This window comes from Sinohyriopsis cumingii, chromosome 7 (genome assembly GCF_028554795.1).
Source record: "Sinohyriopsis cumingii isolate HCF-2022 chromosome 7, ASM2855479v2, whole genome shotgun sequence".
In the NCBI taxonomy this organism is placed as follows: Eukaryota; Metazoa; Mollusca; class Bivalvia; order Unionida; family Unionidae; genus Sinohyriopsis; species Sinohyriopsis cumingii.
The window spans coordinates 2,200,272-2,217,024 of record NC_142967.1 but is presented as its reverse complement, the minus strand read 5'-3'; the positions used below and the strand labels follow the sequence as shown (position 1 = coordinate 2,217,024).

The window sequence follows — 16,753 nt, the reverse complement described above, 5'->3', positions numbered from 1 at the left end:
CTTAGGACAAGTTTGCATTCAACCGTTTTAACAAGCTATAGTTTGCTTAATGTACCCGGATGGTAATGAAGTGGAGTACATGACTGAAAAACATTAAAAATAATCTGACATAAAGATGTGAATCAGAGCAACACAGTTTTAGTTAAAAACTGAAAAAGTGTCGCAATATACTTGATTATTCGAATAAATATATAAAGTTACAACAAAACATTGGGGGTATCTAGATTAAAAACAGACAGAAAAATCACGTTATCGCAGTTATCGAACTAACATGTTAAACGTCATCTTCTTGTTTTACCTGTATTGCATTTAGATTAATCTAGTCACAAGTTACATACTTAAGTAAAATACATTGCAGCTCAAGCGACCAGCATTTTGCTGCATTCGTTATCACATTCTTAGCTCTACTATTGTTAAGATACTAATCTTGTTCGTCCACCATTCTACTTGAAACTTGCTATAATTTTCAAAACCTAACTGTATTTTCTTTAATTATCTCAAGGGCTTCCCTCGGTGAGTTTGTTTAGCGTCACTTTGATTTTGTTTTCTGTCAACTTCCCTCCCTGCCGCTAAAGCAGTCACGTGCCAAGCCTAATCACGTATTGGGGATCCCTGTGACTTTGCGCGCTGCTCTCTGGTGCAGAGAAACAAGTCTATAATTTAGTAACTGATTTGCAGATCGTTAGAAAAATACGCGATGAATCGCAGTGCCCCGTGTCACCGCCTGACAATTATTAGCTACTGGTTGTGTGGTTATCATTTTGAAATGTCTTTCTTTTCAAAAAAGAGGTATCGAAGGAATCCTTGTAGTCAAATATATAGCTCCAAGCAATTTCAATCCGGGAATTAATTTTCAGATTAATAGCATCGTCCGTGAAAAGAAACATTTTTAACCCAGGAGAATGAATATATAAATGTGATGTCCTGACGTCACAAGATACAGTCCTCCTATTTCTACTGAAACTCTCCAAACTCCGCCCACTTTCTTAACATATTTATCCGTATACGTAATGACCAATTTGGGAAGAAAAAGAAGAAAAGTCGACTAGGCGAATGATGTCTGATGCCATTCTAATCTTGCCCGGGCTTCAGTGACTATGGCTTTATTTAATTGATATTGTTTCTAAAATCAAAAAGGCTTCCTCGGAGTTTATTTCTTAGGAGATAGAAAAGTGACAAAAATGCAGGGTTTCATCAATAAAACCGACGAATCGCTCTATAAGGTAGGTCTGTCTTTTAGACATTTTGTCAAGATCATGATATGGATTTTATTTTGTGTTCTTAGAAAGTTGTAAATGAAATCAAAGATCGAGACTAACGGATCGCAAATAAAATCTTTCTCTACGTGCAAATGATCGAAGCTAGAACTGAAGATAAAAATGGTTAAAAAATAGAATCAACAATATACGACAGATGAATGTTCATTTTGAACTATCAGAAATTGACCAAAGCCAAAAGCGGAATAACTGGTAAGCATCCAAAACATGATGGGCATACATTTTTCTTACACTAAATATTTATTTTACAATGTTGTTGTACTTTATGTATTTTCATTTTTTCAAATACCATCTTAATTGCGTTCCGTTAGTATTTAAGACACACGCTTTTTTCTCTCAATGAATTACGTGTACTGAACAAACAACATTATAATGGTCCTTTGATTGTTTGGGTGGAAAACAATACATTTTCATTAAGGCTGAATAAAAATAACTTTAAATTAACCAGAGAAGAAAAACAAACTTTCAAGCTTAAAATACAATATAACAAAAACAGTAAAACCTCAAAAACGTGGACTTCCTGAAAATTGGACCACTGTAAAATGAAACCTGACAGCTTCAATCATTAGTTTTTTTTTTAAAGTTTCCTTTCCTTCGTTCAGAAATCTAAGCCGTTTGAAATTCTGAGTATCAGACTCCGTCGTTAATCTCAGAGTCATTAATTCATGATAAATAGTCTTCCAAAATATTACAAATTATATGAAGCCAATGTTTAAGTTTTAGACTGAAAATGAAAATGATATTTTCTATATCTTATTTGGGATCTTGTCACGTTTGTGCCAAAGTTTCTAGAAAGTTATACTTCACACTGATTGCACGATGCTGTTCTGAGTAGTGTAAATATGATTTAAACTCGTGAAACAATGTGGTCTTCCTGATGGACGATATGGGTTGTAGACCTTGATTATGAATATCACACAGTATTGCACATCTGTAGATAAACAATTAAAACAATAATTAAAACTATTCGTCTAGCAACAAGAGTGTATTTATTTTATTTCCATGTAAATATCAGTGGTTATGTTCCATTATATCTCCATACTTTTACCTAACGTTACGTCTACCAGATTGAAAACTTTTAACATCAAACGATTACCTGTCTTTCTGGCACAGGAAGTGTATGTGTTTCAACTGTATTCAATACATTTTGTTGATCAAAGTCAATATGGACCTTATAAAATCCGAATAGTACCACAAGCGAGAAACCGAAAAGCAAAGTTGTAACCGCATCTCTTGAAATGTACACGATTTTCAAGAATACTCCACCCTTAAGTTTACTATGAATACAGATGAGTTGAAAGGTTATTAAATTCAGCCAATTTTAGGAAGCGTCAATGAAGCAAAGTCTGTTGATAAAACTCATAATAAAATAAATAAATAAATAAATAAAAAGAAATATTCTTTGGAAATGTTTAACAGAAAAACACGGGGAAACATATATATTTCTCAATTTATTTGTTTATTTGTTAAGCCCCGCATCATCATATAATAAATGTTAAATCCTACCTAGATCAGCTGAGAAGAGACTTCATTACGCATGTTTTAAATCACATATTCTTTTTTCCTTACTTTATTCATAATTTGAACCTACAATATATTATATTTTAAGATCTTGGCATAGGAAGCAGACGAAAAATTTGACTTCATAAAAATTCTATATACCAGTATACCATTTCCCACACTTCTCTACACCTGTATTTTCTTTACTCTTATCAGGATACATGCACGTTTATAGAATATAACTCTATGGATAGTTAGTACTAAATAATTAAAAAGATAATATTTAAACGGTTATTTGACAATGCATCTCTCCCTACAAAATCAGACTAATGTACAGGAGAGCAAGCAAGATTTTGATGAAATGGGGTTGTATAAAACTGAGTATTCTTACAATAAATCCACTTTGTATCCTGTGTAACTATAAAGAGGATTTTTACAAATGTGCAATCCTAAATTATTTCAGCATTATTATGTGTAGGATACTTTTTTGTCAACTTGTATGTACATTGAGTACAAACTTTTGTTTTGTGTCAGTTTGTATGTACACGCAGTACAAACTTGCTGTTGTTATGCATGCATGTATGTACACTCAGTACAAACTTTTTTTTTTAAAAGTCAGCTTATAAATACACTGAGTACAAACTTTATTTTTCACTTCTGTCAGGTCAGTTTATAATTAGAAAGTTAAATGTAAATATAATCTAACTGCCTGTTTCATCAACTGGTGAAAAACAAACCATAAGAATTATGCGAGATCGTTTCTGGCATCCGTATTTAAAGAAAGATATATCTTACATAATGTGTGTACTTGTATTCACGTTCTTTTAAATTTCATGTAATATCTGCTGTAAATGTTTTGCATCATATTTAAAAGTCCTAAACATTTGTGGCGGAATAAATATCAATGAAAGCAAGCATTAAAAATTATTTGCGATGCAGAAAATTTAAAAATGTAATGAAAAGTTATTTTATTATACAATAATGTGTTCTTATACAAGTCATTATTAAATAATCTTCAGACATGGTATCAGCACGTCTGACGCCGTATTTGCTTTGTCGGGTGAAGAATGCAAACATAACGAAAACAAAATAAAATAAGCTTCTAACGTTTACATTATTTAAATCTGTACAATATTTTGTCTTGGTTATTTATGTCGTCGTTTTAGAGGTATCCTAAATTTTTCATGTCATCTGAAAGATTGATTCCCAGAACTGTCATAGTTATTCTCTATCACATCTTTCTCGGCTTATCTCGACTTGGTGATACCTAAAATATTGTGCACTACATGATAGATTAAAGGGAAAAATAACAAAATAGAATCGAACAAGAGCCTCAAGTGGCCACCAAATCTGGGCTAGAATAATATTTTCCAAGATGAAAATGTTTTCTTTATATTTTGTAATTTTAGCAATGTCAGCCATATTGGATGGCAATTCAGAATAATTTAAAATAATTTAAACGTAAAAGACCTTAAGTCAAGATGGTTCTGTGAAATTTGGAGATCGGCTTTTATTGGTTAGCTTTCGGTTTTAAGCACACAATTTAAGAGTATTTCTGTTTTAATAATAACAGCCAAAGACAACTGCATCAACTTGAAACGCCTTTATGCCGTCTGCTAAGGTTGCTGAGATATTATCAGCGAAGTTTGAGAAGTTTGTTGAAAGATTTTCTGGTTTTCGTTGGTAACTGCGGTCGTACCTTTTGGGCAGACTGTCGTAATTCGTGTACATACTGAAACGCCTTTATGACATAATGCTTTTTATAAAAATTGATAAAATTCACAGCTGTTTCTATTTAATTATAGTCATTTGAAGATTGTTATTTTTTTATAAATTGAAGGCAGCCATATTTGATGAGAATCTAGAGTACCATTTTTAAAGGCCCTCATGTGTAGATGTCTTCTGTCAGATTTGGTGAACGTTTGCCGAACAGCATTAGTGAAGAAGCCATATAAAGGTTTTCATATTTGATGGCGGATTGGCATCATTCATATAGAATTGGAAAGTCATATGCCAGGAAGCGGTCTGTCAAATTTTGTCATATTCTGTTTAGTATTGTTTTTTTTAAAACCTGTTTGTTTTTACAAGTTTTCAGTAACAGTTTCCATTTTATGGCGGATTAACATTACTGTAACAAAAGTAAAAGGCTGTCATGCTCTCTGCATAGTCTGTTTGAAACTGATCAAGTGGTTTTCAAGAAGCTAAAAGTAGCCATTTTTGATGGACGACGGTGGATATATTGCGGACGACGGACGGAGCGCCATACCATAAATTCACTTGGTTTTATCGGTAAGTGGTGGAGGCAAGGATAGACCGAATTGTCTTCCGCTCTGTGTCCTTCGGAAAGTGATATGACTCTCTTTTCCTCGACATGACATATCAAAGAATGTATTAAAAGTGCCGTCAAAACAACAGCAGTCAACATAGTTGTTGTCGAGTAAACTAACAACACATGTTATCTCGCCCACATTGCTATCTGCCAGTTATCACTTGAAACGAGTCAGTTATGTTCGATTATGTACTACATCTTTCGATGAAATACAACATAAAAATTGTTTTCATTTCTAATTCGATATTGTTCCGTACTTATACGTTTTATTTCGAAATGTTTTGTTGTTGTTGTTGTTGTTGTTGTGATTTTATATATATATATATATATATATATATATATATATATATATATATATATATATATATATATATATATATATATATATATATATATATATATATATATATATATATATATACATATTTAAATGACAGTAAAATATATAGGTATATCGTGTAAAATGTTAATATAGGATATATAAAATGCAATATAGATTGCATTTTAAAATCTACACCAGTTCTTTGGAAAACTATAATCCATTAGATATAAAATATAAACTATTAGATATGAAATAATTCCTCGGTTTATTCGGCGTATACAAATCATATAGTTTATTTTCATGAACATGATAAAGCCGTCGTGTGTCTTATTTATTTCGCTTGCTAATCTAATTTATAACGCATGATATTCTTCCGAAGATTAATGGAAGTAAAATTATGTCCTTGACCTAAAACATTATCTTTGTGACAATATCTTCTTTTCTAGATCTTCAAACTTCCAGGTTCTGATATTACATTGTTTGTTATTATATATTATCTCCTAGATATCAGAAGGTTCTTCTGGAGTACAGAGTCCTGGATATTCCGATCTTTGGCGAGCGAGTCCCGGAAAAGCCGAGCACACGAAGACTTCCTTGGAACTGAGTATTAACACTCCATATCCGTTTAACGGGTATGAGCTTGAGGGGATGTCTGGAGTCTTTACATTCTCCCCTTGCTCTCCACCCTACAAGTAAGTATCGCCGTCTTCGTCATCACCGTCATTGTTATAATTTTCAAAGTCAATGTCTATCTTCTTTTGTTGAATACTACTACCATTACTACTGCTGCTGCGTCCGTCTCGGGTGCGGGAAGCCACTGGTTCGAACCCTAGCCGAGTCATACCAAAGACTTACAAAAATGGTACAAGCAGCTGCCTCGCTAGACGCTCAGCATTAGGAGGTTAGTAAGAACTGGTCGGCCTGGTGTCAGGATAACGTGACTGGGTGGGACATCATGCTACATGTCTGCAGCATGATGCCCCAGTGCTAGACATCACTATAAACTGCCACACTGCCGACATCGTAGTGATATGAATGAAAAATTAATAAATATACGTTAAAAAATCCAAATCACACACACACACACATATTACTCCACAACTATAATGCCCTTTATCATAAGACTATTCCAATTATAAGATGCGCATTTCATTGATCCATTTTAATACGGGGTTGCAAAAGGATATGTATAGTGTACTTCATCATAAGGCATACTCACTATGACGCGATATAATGTAATAATGAGGGAGTAATGTGCTCGTTGCTCTCGCCAAGCATGCATGCAGTATTTTACACGGAATATTACTTTATGAAAGTTATCAAACTAATCTGATGAAATATTTGTATAGCACGATGACATCAGTAGCAATATAAATATCTTCTTCGAAATAAAAATAAATATGGATTGAACTTTTTGATGATTAGCGTACCACGTTATAAGACAGACTCATCAAAACGCGATATAATGTAATAAGTATAGGTTACTACATTTGTGTGGGAAAATATGAACGAGTTTTTCGGATGGAAATACTGCAAGACCATATTTTCCTATACAAATGTGGTAACCTTTCTAGTATATGCTCCTTTTCTTATTCCAGCTAAGGCTTAATTATATAAACAAAATACACAACATGAAACAAAGTAACTGAATGTATGCCGTGTTCCAAACTAAATAAACAAGCGCATATTCATCATTACACAACAACAGCATAATTAATGAGCACATAACTCCGCCCAGACAAATTTGAACTTAGTCGCGCGCTAGACATAACTTTCAAAAGAAATTGGCGTTTTGGTCTACTTAAAACTAAGATTTGGAGTCATATTATGAATGAATGCGCATTGAAAAAACTTTTCCATTTGATCTGGAATGAATAGATTTTGGTATTTTTGTCGATTCTACGAAATTTCGTGATTATGGACAGAATTTAGCTGTGACAATTCTACATCAAATACATTGGATTGAAGCAGCGAGGGAGAAGAGTGTTGACATCTGTAAGTATGTTTCTGTTCTGTCATGAATGTTTGAAATCATAATATGGGAAAATATGAAGTCTTTCAATTGCAATTATCAAAAAGACGCCATGGAATTCAATGTTTATTTCATTTTGAGTGCAGTAGAGAGGGTGTAATTGCACTTGGAATATAGTCGAAATTACAGTACAATTTCGAAATGTGTAATCAAGTTTGAGAACCCATGATATGGCTCATGTAATTCGGATTTGTATAACTAGGAAATTACATTTTGAGGAAATTCAGGATGTAAAACTGTAGGTATATTTTTTGCTATTCTTATTACCAGCTCAAGGAGACAGTTTATACCTTGTCACTTGCATGTTATTTGTAGGTACCCAGCAATTTTATGAAATCTGGCGTCCATCGCCCGCCTATATCCGAAAAGTTGAATCAAAAAAGTTATCTGCTTTAGTTCATTCAGAAACAAACGTAATCAACTAAAATGTAAAGCGCCTACCACGTAAGTGTACATGATTTTTTTTTACAAATCAAAAGTGCTGGCATCTGCGTCCATTGTTTTTTTACAATAGAAATTAGTTCCTTTATGGGTGCAAAATGAAGTTGCGCGCGAGTTAAATATCGTAAAATAACTAACGATCCTGACAATGCAAAGTTAACGGAGAAACAAAATGACCATGTAATAATGAGGGAGTACTGTGCTCGTTGCTCTCGCCAAGCATGCATACAGTATTTTACATGAACTATCACTTTACGAAAGTTGCCAAACGAATTTGATAAAATACTAGTATAACACGAAGACTTTGGCAGCAACATAAACATCTTCTTGGAAATAAAAACAACTACGGAGTCCAATTCTTGATGATTAACTGCAGAACCACGGTAGGAGTGGAGCGGCTTATTTATTGTCTGATTAGGAAAATGAGGTAGACACTTCATTTCAATCTCCTCCTTGCACTTCTTATTCGAATAAAGTTATCGTAAAAGTGGCCGAAGAGAATGTTTCATGGAAATCTTGAAATAAGATCTACGAGTTATCTGAATGAGATATATGAACTGTAATGGAGGGACTAAACACACACGCATATACACACACGTATACACACGCACACATACAAATACACACAAATATCTCTCTCTCTCTCTTTATATATATATATATATGAAAGAAAGTATTGACATAATTTATTTTTCATTAATTTCATTAACTCAGGCTTTGTACGTGTTCGATTTGCAGAGCACATATACACTTGAGTTCTTCTTCACAATGAATTTGTAATTATATTTGAACTCATATCCCTCAATGTTAAACATACCACAATATGTAGATTTCCAGTTTCTTCATCATTACTGGCACATCACACATATCTGTAATCACTATTGACAGTGCGTACGTAATGGCAGGAAAACTCGAAATCTAGTGACAATTATTACATCTTTAGGATTATTCAGAGATCAAGAGAAGCTCTTAACAAAGGTAAATGTAATAAACTTGGAATGAGACATTTGTTAAAAATAAGAATTAAATTCTGCAATGTCTCAATAAATAAAATACACCTGCAATCATTTGTTCAACACCACCAAATAAAGCACGAAAGGAACAAGCTCGATTTCGAAATTTGTATTCGCACTATTATCAATTGACTGGTTCGAGTTTCCACCTTGCAAACACTAATCAGTGTCAAAACTCTCCTTATTTCTTTGGAGCGGCTATTAAATGTTTGATATCAAACATGTCTAACCTCACCATGGGATACACTGTTGACTGTCCACTACTTCACGGACCATCAAGTTTGGCCAGTGATCTTGAATGGTGGTCAAGTAGGTGCAAAGAAAATAGAGGCGGATAAAGAAAAAAAAGATGACAAATAAGGACTTATTGTCCCATTCAGATGATAGGTCCCTTAGCTCAAACAGTTGTGGCTAACAACATGTGACAATCCTTTATCAATATTGCTTCTTAGATAAACGTTCTGAACCAGTATATATGTTTTAAACAAAATGGGTAAGAAAAAATCAAGCAAAACGGGGCAAAATATCTGAACCTGTGTCTACACGAATTCTGGCTTTAGGGCACCCACATATGGTGAGTTGCATTCAAAATTGTATTGCTGATAAATATTTTAACGATTTACATCAGAATTGTAACGAATGTTTCAATCTTTTTGTAAACACTGTAATGCCCCAGAACGTTCTATTCAATTTCAATAACAATAATAAAGAAAATATGTAATATTTTCTTGCACATCTAGATTTGACTTGGTCTTTACAATTGACGACATAAATAATCGCCTGGATTAATCTATTATTATTATTATTATTATTATTATTATTATTATTATTATTATTATTATTATTATAAGTCTATTATTATTATCATTATTATTATTATTATTATTATTATTATAAGTCTATTATTATTATTATTATTATTATTACTATTATTATTATTATTATTATTATTATTATTATTATTATTATTATTGTTGTTGTTGTTGTTGTTGTTGTTGTCGTAGACATCATGGTCATCTTGTCGACTTCAATATCATATTCTACTTCATATTTTGCATAGGAAATAACAAAATCAGTTATTTAAAGTTGTCTTCCATTGGGAAAATTGTCATTTGCTCTTGTGTGCTTATACATGTATTGTCTTGCACACAGAGGTATGACATCGAAATATTAAAGACTTTGAGATATTTCTGACTAGACGATGATACGATTGTAACAACACTGGTCGGAATTAGTATATTTCAAATTTTACATACGTTCTGTTTCATGGGTTGCAGGAATTTACGCAGCAACATATGCATAATTGACTTGATGTTATCAAGGGTATGTCAGTGCATCTATTTGACTTCGTGAAGACGTGAGATATGTCAGTATTTCTCATTGACTTCGTGTATGCAAGATATATGTCAGTGTGTGTCATTGACTTCGTGTAGGCAAGGGATATGTCAGTGTATCTCATTATTTCATGTAGGCAAGGGATATGTCAGTGTATCTCATTATTTCATGTAGGCAAGGGATATGTCAGTGTATCTCATTATTTCATGTAGGCAAGGGATATGTCAGTGTATCTCATTATTTCATGTAGGCAAGGGATATGTCAGTGTATCTCATTATTTCGTGTAGGCAAGGGATATGTCAGTGTATCTCATTTCATGTAGGCAAGGGATATGTCAGTGTATCTCATTGACTTCGTGTAGGCAAGGAATGTGTCAGTGTATCTCATTATTTCATGTAGGCAAGTGATATATTAGTGTATCTCATACACCTGTGTAGGCAAGGGATATGTCAGTGTTTCTCATTGACTTCGTGTAGGCAAGGGATATTTCTGTGTATCAATGACTTCGTGTAGGCAAGGGATATGTCTGTGTATCAATGACTTCGTGTAGGCAAGGGATATGTTAGTGTACCTCATTTACTTGTGTAGGCAAAGGATATGTCAGTGCATCTTGTTTACTTGGTGAAGTCCAAATATACGTCAGTGTATTCTCATTTGCTTGGTGTGGTTAGGGAATATGGTGGCGCTCTACAGTTTCGTATTTGCATAGGATTAGGATTTTAAAGGAAAAGAAGTTCCCTGGCAATCCTCGCTGGTTATACTGGCTATTTACAAAAGACCTTGTATATCGTAGGTATTGTTCAAAGAAACTTTAATTGCCTTTATTTTGGTGTATGATTGATGGGTGTAATATGGGTTATAGAGTATACAGCTTGGCCTTACTACACTTGGCCTTGCACCTTTAATTGCCTTTATTTTGGTGTATGATTGATGGGTGTAATATGGGTTATAGAGTATACAGCCTGGCCTTACTACACTTGGCCTTGCACCTTTAATTGCCTTTATTTTGGTGTATGATTGATGGGTGTAATATGGGTTATAGAGTATACAGCCTGGCCTTACTACACTTGGCCTTGCACCTTTAATTGCCTTTATTTTGGTGTATGATTGATGGGTGTAATATGGGTTATAGAGTATACAGCTTGGCCTTACTACACTTGGCCTTGCACCTTTAATTGCCTTTATTTTGGTGTATGATTGATGGGTGTAATATGGGTTATAGAGTATACAGTTTGGCCTTACTACACTTGGCCTTGCACCTTTAATAAAACTTTCTGCTCCACTTGGTCATTTTCACTTTCTGAACTTCAGAAGTAAATTGTAAACAAAAGAGCAGATAATTTTTTTTGGTGCATTTTATATATTTGGTAATTCATCCATTGCACTTTCAGAAGCTGGTATTGTCTAGTTGTGCAAATTTATTTTCTCTAGTCTAATAGGTGCTTAAGATAGTGTACTTTAGACTTATTCAGGCTGATTTTTTGCACAAGGGATCAGTCATTTTAGTAGTGTGCATAGATCATGTAAAATTTTCACATGTACAATATCCTAACCACATTACATCAATGTGGCATATAGGTATGACAACATTCTCTCTACTGTGCATGTTTAAAATGCAAACAACTTCACTTTACATTCGTCACACTCTCAAAAGTACAGCATAACTGATGAGCGCCCCTATGCCAAGCTATCTCATTAACTTCATGTAGTCATTGAACATGTCAGTGATGCTAATTATAAAACGTCCATGTTTTGTACGTTTCTGACAAATTTTGTCTTCAAAACATCAAACGCTTCTTCGTCTACTGCCCTTTGTAGATCTGACAGATATATTCTTCTTTTTATAGGTCAAAAATATATTATTCATTTTCTAGAACCAATGGCAACGAATCGTCTTATAGTTCTTTAATATTGTGCAAATAGTTTTAAACTGTCAAAAACTGTTTTACAAAACAAAAACAACTGAAGAACCGTGACATTTTATTTTCTTAGTTACTCTTGTGACCGGAACGAAGTTTCTGTGAAAGCGTGGACCTTTTTTTTGTTAACTCCATTGGTCGAAGATATGGTGCCCGTCATATGTCCGTGTATCCCCTCATTAGCACAATGTTTGTTTTCACTACTACGTATATATTTTTGTATGAATGAGATTTCATATAATTTTGCATGTCATATATCTTCAAAGCAAGTTCACTAATCTTCATCCATAAAAGCAGGTTATGCTAAAATCTTATAAATATATTACCGGTAGCTGAAAAAAAATATAATAAAACATTTATTATTTTTATGCCAAATTTGGTATGTTGGAATTTCGCAAGAAAATCAGAAATGGTTTCAATACGCAGCATTTAAAAGAGAACATCTATACCAGAAACAAAATTAATCTTGGAAATTGTAGTGGATTAGTTTTATCGAGGGACTCGGTTTTGTTTCATATTTTGTGTGTGTACAAGGGTTTTTTAATTGTGAGGCTATCCTACGAGAAAGGTAAAAGGTGGGTTTACCACAGTTTATTCCATACCGATTTACAGTTAATGAAATAAGAAGTGCCTATTAGACATAAATGTTAAAATTAGCTTAGTCTGCATAGAAGTAAACCTTGAACAAATTTATAACTTTCACATGGATTAGTTAAACTATAATACATACATTATGAAAATATGAAGCATTTGATAGATTATGGGATGAACTTGCATATAATTTAATATATTGTATAAAACATATTTCATACATATCACCTCATCCAGCCAAAATACAACCTACACCATTAATTTTCACGAAGTCAAACGTATCGATAAATCCCTTTAATATTGCTGACACGGCATAATTTATAAGCAAGGATTATATTTCAAGCATATTCATTTAAAAAAATAATGTTTATGATAATGCCGATTACTTTACAATGGTTCAGGAGGCGCTATACAGATAGTACGTACTTCTGAGAGAGTGACAGGTGTAAGGTGAAGTTGTTTGCATTTGAAACATGAACAATGAAGAGAATATTGCATACCTATATGTTACTTTCATGTACTGTGGCTGACATTTCTTTGCATATTGTACTTATGGAAACTGTATACGATCTAAGCACACAACTAACCAAAATGACTACTCCATGTGCTCAGAAAAATCGGCCTGAATTAGACTTTGATACGCTACCTTTAACAGTAATTAAATAGGGTAAAATATTTGCCAGACTAAACAATGCCATTTTTGGAAAACGCGATGAATGAATTTCAAAATTAATAAAAAGTAAAATAAAATTATCGGTTCCTTTTATTTTACAATTTGCCAGAAAGTAACACTGACCAAGCAAAGCTGGCAGTGTTTTGATAGGTGCATATTATCTAAAGTAAGGCCAAGTTATATACTCTATAACCCAAATTACACACATCAATAATACATCAATATAAAGGGAATGAAAAGTTGAGTTAACAATATCCATTGCGGAAAAGCTGGGAAATTATTTTTTTCTTTAAAAATCTAACCGTATGCAAAATACGAAACTGTAGATGAAGAGTTGCTGTGGTTTGATATTTTACAGCACAGCAACAGAAGTGTGTAGTTTAGCACAGAGACAACGGGAGTAAACGTGTCTTGCGCATCGACGCAACACGGTAGCGTGTTCAATGAAGAATATAACGAATAATAATAAGAAAATTCGTGGACGGAAAAGGACCTACGGTACATAGGATTCAGGGAATACTATCAAATAAAATAAGTATATATACTAAATAAAAGCCCAGGTTTATGCTTTGGTAAGAAGTTTTTCTATTGTTTGCAACTTTTGATAAAGTAGGAACTTTCCTGCTGATGAATGATGGAAAAAAAATCTTAACATTTTTAGAAGTTAAAGTTTTGATTAACATTTTTATAAGTTAAATGCAGGAAATATGTAGTTATTTCTTCTAAGAGTTTTTGTGCTGAAAGAAGAAACATTTAATTCAAAGCGAATCATTATTTATAAGTATCAAATGGTACATCTGGGTGTGATTTGGTTTTTTAACGTACTTTTAACAAATTTTCAGTCACATCGCTACGACGTCTGCTGAGTGGCAGTTTATAGTGGTGTCTAGCTCTGGGGCATCATGCCGCAAACATGTAGCATGATGTCCCACCCAGTCATATTATCCTGACAGCAGGCCGATGAGTCCTAACACTAACCTTTTAACGCTGAGCGTCTAGCGAGGCAGTTGTTAGTACCATTTTTATAAGTCTTTGGTATGACTCGGCCGGGGTTTGAACCCTCGACTTTCCGCACCCGAAGCAGACACTCGATCCAGTAGGCCACCGATGCGGTTTCAAAGGGTACATATTAATCTACCTATGCATCTATTTTGGGGTTTAATTTACTTTTATAAGTATCACAATAAAAATAACAAGCGAGATAATTTGTGGAAATTGGACACTTAGTAATCAAGCCAACTACATGTGACCCCAGAGTTTATATTTGACACGTACCTGTACATTTTACTCATGTTGTAAAGTTTGGTTCAATTTTTTAAAAAAAATTGGAATTCGAGAATACACACACGCATTAAAAAGGCATCTTGTACAGTTCCCTTATATAATTATGGTTTAAAATATCACTACATTGATGTTGTGTATTATGTATATACAATATAGAGTCTTTTACATTTCTTACATAGTGAATCATCTCGAATAGCCAAACTTCTAAAACTTAAAAACAAACTTAGCAGGCACGTGATAAAAAAAATATGTCCTCTCTTAGAAGACACCAGTTTAGTCTGGAACGAGGTTCGTTTAAAAACAAACTCTTTGAAGCGGCAAGAAAAGTTACAGGACTTCCAGAATACACTTGTAGGCAATTTATCCATTGTGAGACACGGTGGGAAATCAAAATAATGTGAGCTCCTCTAAAATGTTCACTTTTTATTCTTGGGAAAAAAATTACTTGTTGAATTTTACATACCATGTTGGTTTTGCTATTTCTGTTACTTAATTCAAGACCATAGAGTCGTAACTATATATATATATATATATATATATATATATATATATATATATATATATATAATTTGTTTCTTTATTGCAGAGAGATATCGTTTTTCAAGGAAAAGTCCCCTCAGGAAGTTGCCGACGCACTCCTGTCGCTAAAGCACGCGGTAGTCCATCCACACATGAGCGGGCAGATCTCTCCTATATCCACGACGATGCACCTGGGTCACATGCCCTCGGGAAACATGGGCTGCCAGAGTCCACCGCCGCCGCCACCGCTGACATACGCTGTTAACCACAGCTCTCAGATGCACCCAATGACCTACCAATCTGGCGGCTCTTCACAGTATCCCTCACTTCACACGCAAATACATGGAGATCCAATTCAGCACAACGGACATCCACAGCAGCAGGGAATGTTTCCCGCCATGAGTGTTAATGTCTCAATGAGTATGAACGTGGTTCCCCCCAATTTTGTTAATAACCAGTACAACTACAATCCAGCTCAACCCCAGCATCATTATGCTGATTATCATCATCACAGTCCTCCTCCCGGTCACTTGGCCTCGTTTCAGACCCACTACAGCCCCTACCCTGCGCAGCCGCACCATTACCCACAGTCCTACAGCCTTTCCTCGGACTATAGGTCAGCCATGGTGGATGCAAGGAACATGATCTACAAGAGAAGCGACAAGAAGGAAACGACAAGTACCTACAATGTCAGCCATTATAAAAGATCGAAATTTATAGAGGATAAAATGCATTCGGATGCTCACTGCTTGGACAACGGTAAAATCAATCTTTGTAGAATATGCGGCAAAACTTATGCCAGGCCAAGTACCCTCAAGACACACCTGCGGACACACAGCGGAGAAAAACCATACAAATGTTCCACCTGTCACAAATCTTTCTCCCAAGCGGCGAACCTCACTGCGCATGTCCGTACGCACAGCGGTGAAAAGCCTTTCCGGTGCCCCATATGTGATAGGAAATTCTCTCAGAGTTCCTCTGTCACCACGCATATGCGCACACATTCTGGGGAACGTCCTTACCGATGTCATCTGTGCAAGAAGGCATTCTCGGATAGTTCCACCCTGACGAAGCATCTGAGAATTCACAGCGGCGAGAAACCTTATCAGTGTAAACTTTGTCTTCTGAGATTTTCGCAGTCTGGAAATCTTAACCGCCACATGAGAGTGCACGCAAATAATACATGAAAAGCAAATATCGACATTCATGACAAAATATAGTAATAATTCCCTCCCCTTTCCTCAGTAGCATGTTATCTTTATTGTATGGATAGTGAGTGCATGTAAGGTATCAAAAGTGCGCAAACTGTTTTTTAATACTTTTTTAGTTTGATCATCGGAGGACATGTCTCTTTTTCTTCACCACCCCTTGCAAAATATCTGCGAAACGGTTTAAATTGCGCCGTGGTAAATCACGAGGACTGGTGTGTTATATTTTTAGTGTGTTATATTTTTTGTACCATGTGACTTCATTACGATTAAAACAAGATAACACAGTACTGTCAGACGTCAAAAGCA

At 34.4% G+C, this 16,753-nt stretch overlaps 1 protein-coding gene across 1 annotated transcript; it reads left to right on the top strand.

The window, feature by feature from the left end:
• Nucleotides 1-1,181: 1,181 nt before the first annotated feature.
• Nucleotides 1,182-16,423, top strand: LOC149794631 (uncharacterized). Its single transcript, XM_089966209.1, has 3 exons — nt 1,182-1,223; nt 5,933-6,120; nt 15,304-16,423. The coding sequence occupies exons 1-3, from the start codon at nt 1,182-1,184 to the stop codon at nt 16,421-16,423; spliced, it is 1,350 nt and encodes a 449-aa protein (XP_089822335.1).
• The last annotated feature ends 330 nt before the right edge of the window (nt 16,424-16,753 follow it).